The 3,883-nt window shown below is 47.9% G+C and overlaps 1 protein-coding gene across 2 annotated transcripts in view; it reads right to left on the bottom strand.

Moving 5' to 3' along the window:
* Positions 1-8: 8 nt before the first annotated feature.
* Positions 9-3,883, bottom strand: part of LOC129853436 (protein unc-13 homolog C-like) — a 123,083-nt gene continuing 119,208 nt past the window's right edge. For both annotated transcript variants that reach the window (XM_055919477.1, XM_055919478.1), the window contains 3 exons: positions 3,359-3,502; positions 3,140-3,217; positions 9-2,979 (listed from right to left, as the gene is read on the bottom strand). In XM_055919477.1, the coding sequence (XP_055775452.1) occupies positions 2,809-2,979; positions 3,140-3,217; positions 3,359-3,502 (393 nt within the window). In that variant the 3' untranslated portion in view covers positions 9-2,808. The remainder of the gene's footprint in view (positions 2,980-3,139; positions 3,218-3,358; positions 3,503-3,883) is intronic.

Here is a 3,883-nt window from a genome sequence, read left to right as displayed (position 1 = left end):
CTTTGAGACAGGCAGAAAGACAGACAGACAGATAGATAGACTTAGAGAGACAGAGATTTAGAGACAGCCAAATAGAGAGACAGAGACAGACATACTTAGAGGGGACAGACAGACATACTTACTTACAGACAGACAGACAGACAGACAGACAGACAGACAGACAGACAGACAGATAGACTTAGAGCAGGGGGACAGATAGACGTACAGACAGAGACTTAGAGGTGGGGGCAGACAGAGAGGCAGATAGATGGATTTAGAGACAGACAGACTTAGAGGGGGACAGCCAGACAGGCTTAGAGGGGGACAGACATACAGACTTAGAGGGAGAGACAGAGAGACAGACAGGCAGACTTAGAGGGGGACAGACATACAGACTTAGAGGGAGAGACAGAGAGACAGCTAGACTTAGCGGGAGAGGCAGACAGACAGACTTACAGAGACAGACATATAGATTTAGAGGGGGACAGACAGATAGATAGACTTACAGGGACAGACAGACAGACAGACAGACAGACAGACAGACAGACAGACTTATAGGGAGAGACAGAGAGACAGACAGACTTAGAGGGGGACAGATAGACAGGCTTAGAGGGCGAAACAGACAGAGAGACAGGCAGAGCGACAGACAGAGAGGCAGACAGACAGAGTTTGAGGTGGACAGACAGACTTAGAGGGATAGACAGAGAGCCAGACAGAGAGACAGACAGACAGACTTAGAGGGGGTCTGAGAGACAGACTTAGAGGGAGAGACAGAGAGACAGCTAGACTTAGCAGGAGAGAGACAGACAGACAGACAGACTTACAGAGACAGACAGATAGATTTAGAGGGGGACAGATAGACAGACAGACAGACAGACAGACAGACAGACAGACAGACAGACAGACAGACAGACAGACAGACAGACAGACTGACAGATAGACTGACAGATAGACTTAGAGCAGAGGGACAGATAGACGTACAGACAGAGACTTAGAGGGGGGTCAGACAGAGAGGCAGATAGATGGATTTAGAGACAGACAGACTTAGAGGGGGACAGCCAAACACACTTATAGGGAGAGACAGACAGACAGACAGACTGACTGACTGACAGACAGACTGATAGATAGACTGACAGATAGACTTAGAGCAGAGGGACAGATAGACGTACAGACAGAGACTTAGAGGTGGGGGCAGACAGAGAGGCAGATAGATGGATTTAGAGACAGACAGACTTAGAGGGGGACAGATAGACAGGCTTAGAGGGGGACAGACATACAGACTTAGAGGGCGAAACAGATAGAGAGACAGGCAGAAAGACAGACAGAGAGGCAGACAGACAGAGTTTGAGGTGGACAGACAGACTTAGAGAGGCAGACAGACAGAGTTTGAGGTGGACAGACAGACTTAGAGAGGCAGACAGACAGAGTTTGAGGTGGACAGACAGACTTAGAGAGAGAGACAGACAGAGAGACAGACAGACAGACTTAGATGGGGTCTGACAGACAGACTTAGAGGGAGAGACAGACAGACAGACAGACAGACAGAGTTTGAGGTGGACAGACAGACTTAGAGGGAGAGACAGAGAAACAGACAGACTTAGAGGGGGTCTGACAGACAGACTTAGAGGGAGAGACAGAGATACAGAGAGACAGAGAGACAGACAGACAGACTTAGAGGGGGACTGACAGACAGACTTAGAGGGAGAGACAAAGAGACAGACAGAAAGAGTTAGAGGGGGACATGCTAGAATATTTGAAACCCATGACACAGACTAAGGGTGTTTCACCCATACATTTATTAAACATTTATAAAACAACATTTATAAAGAAACAAAGTAGAACGTACACGACCAGACAGGATGGAGGAAGGAGAGTTAGAAGAGTGGAGAAATAGAACAGGGTGGGGGAATAAAAACCAGTCTTCAGAGGGATAGTGACAGATCTAGGGGGAATGTGAGGATTGTCTGATGGGGTAGCACTAGGATTAGGGCCATGGAGGGTATGGGAACATGGGGATATGAAGGGGGAAGAAGAGATCCAGACCTGCTTGCCTCCCATGGACTTGGGGTTGGGGTAAAGGGTAAGGGGTATGTATAAAGGTAAGGGGTTGCTACAGTACAGACCTGTTTGCCTCCCATGGACTTGGGGTTGGGGTAAAGGGTAAGGGGTATGTATAAAGGTAAGGGGTTTCTACAGTACGGACCTGCTTACCTCCCATGGACTTGGGGTTGGGGTAAAGGGTAAGGGGTATGTATAAAGGTAAGGGGTTGCTACAGTACAGACCTGTTTGCCTCCCATGGACTTGGGGTTGGGGTAAAGGGTAGGGGTATGTATAAAGGTAAGGGGTTGCTACAGTACAGACCTGTTTGCCTCCCATGGTCTTGGGGTTGGGGTAAAGGGTAAGGGGTATGTATAAAGGTAAGGGGTTTCTACAGTACGGACCTGCTTACCTCCCATGGTCTTGGGGTTGGGGTAAAGGGTAAGGGGTATGTATAAAGGTAAGGGGTTTCTACAGTACGGACCTGCTTACCTCCCATGGTCTTGGGGTTGGGGTAAAGGGTAAGGGGTATGTATAAAGGTAAGGGGTTTCTACAGTACAGACCTGTTTGCCTCCCATGGACTTGGGGTTGGGGTAAAGGGTAAGGGGTATGTATAAAGGTAAGGGCTTTCTACAGTACGGACCTGCTTACCTCCCATGGTCTTGGGGTTGGGGTAAAGGGTAAGGGGTATGTATAAAGGTAAGGGGTTGCTACAGTACAGACCTGCTTGCCTCCCATGGTCTTGGGGTTGGGGTAAAGGGTAAGGGGTATGTATAAAGCTAAGGGGTTTCTACAGTACGGACCTGCTTACCTCCCATGGTCTTGGGGTTGGGGTAAAGGGTAAGGGGTATGTATAAAGGTAAGGGGTTGCTACAGTACAGACCTGTTTGCCTCCCATGGACTCAAACATCTTCTCCAGCTGAACTCTGAGCTGCTGGATGTTGTTGATGAGGATGCAGGGCTGTCACAGAGACACAGTCATATTATTATACATGTAGAATTGAATAGTACTATTGAGAACCAGACTGGCCATAGGGAAGTTTAGGCAAATGCTAGATGGGCTGGTCCATCTTTTTTTTTGTGTGCAGAATGATCATTATGTGCATCCAGAGAGCACTTACCACTTTCTCCTGGTTCAGATACAAGCCAAAATCCTTGGTTATGATTGCAGCATATTGCAACAGAACTTTGTTGATGGTCTAGAAATAATACAAGAAAAGGAAAGAACAATATTGAGTAGTTACAATATCAAAACACTCTTAGAAATATTATTGGACACACACATAGTTAAACAGACACACACACAGCTAGGGACATTAGGTTGGGGGTTAGTGCCTGACCTTAGCAAAGCGGCACATGAAGTGAGCCAGGGCCTGTGGGTTGGGGCACTCCAGCTTCTTAATGATCTCAAAACTCTGGTTGAGCTGAGTGAACACATCCACCACCGAACAGGAGAACAGGACATGTTCCGACGTTGGCTGGAACTAGAGACAGAGGAGAGAAAGAGAGAGACAGAGAAGGAGAGACAGAGACAGAGAAAGAGAGACAGAGAAAGAGACACACACAGAGAGAGAGAGAGAGAGACACACAGAGAGAGAGAGAGAGAGACACACAGAGAGAGAGAGAGAGAGAGAGAGACACACAGAGAGAGAGAGAGAGAGAGAGAGACACACAGAGAGAGAGAGAGAGAGAGACACAGAGAGAGAGAGAGAGAGAGAGACACAGAGAGAGAGAGAGAGAGAGACACAGAGAGAGAGAGAGAGAGAGAGACAGAGAGAGAGAGAGAGAGAGAGACACAGAGAGAGAGAGAGAGAGAGAGAGAGAGAGAGAGAGAGAGAGAGAGAGAGAGAGAGAGAGAGAGATCA

The sequence above is a fragment of the Salvelinus fontinalis genome, chromosome 4 (assembly GCF_029448725.1).
Source record: "Salvelinus fontinalis isolate EN_2023a chromosome 4, ASM2944872v1, whole genome shotgun sequence".
Classification (NCBI taxonomy): domain Eukaryota; kingdom Metazoa; phylum Chordata; class Actinopteri; order Salmoniformes; family Salmonidae; genus Salvelinus; species Salvelinus fontinalis.
This window is presented reverse-complemented; position numbering and strand designations above follow the sequence as displayed.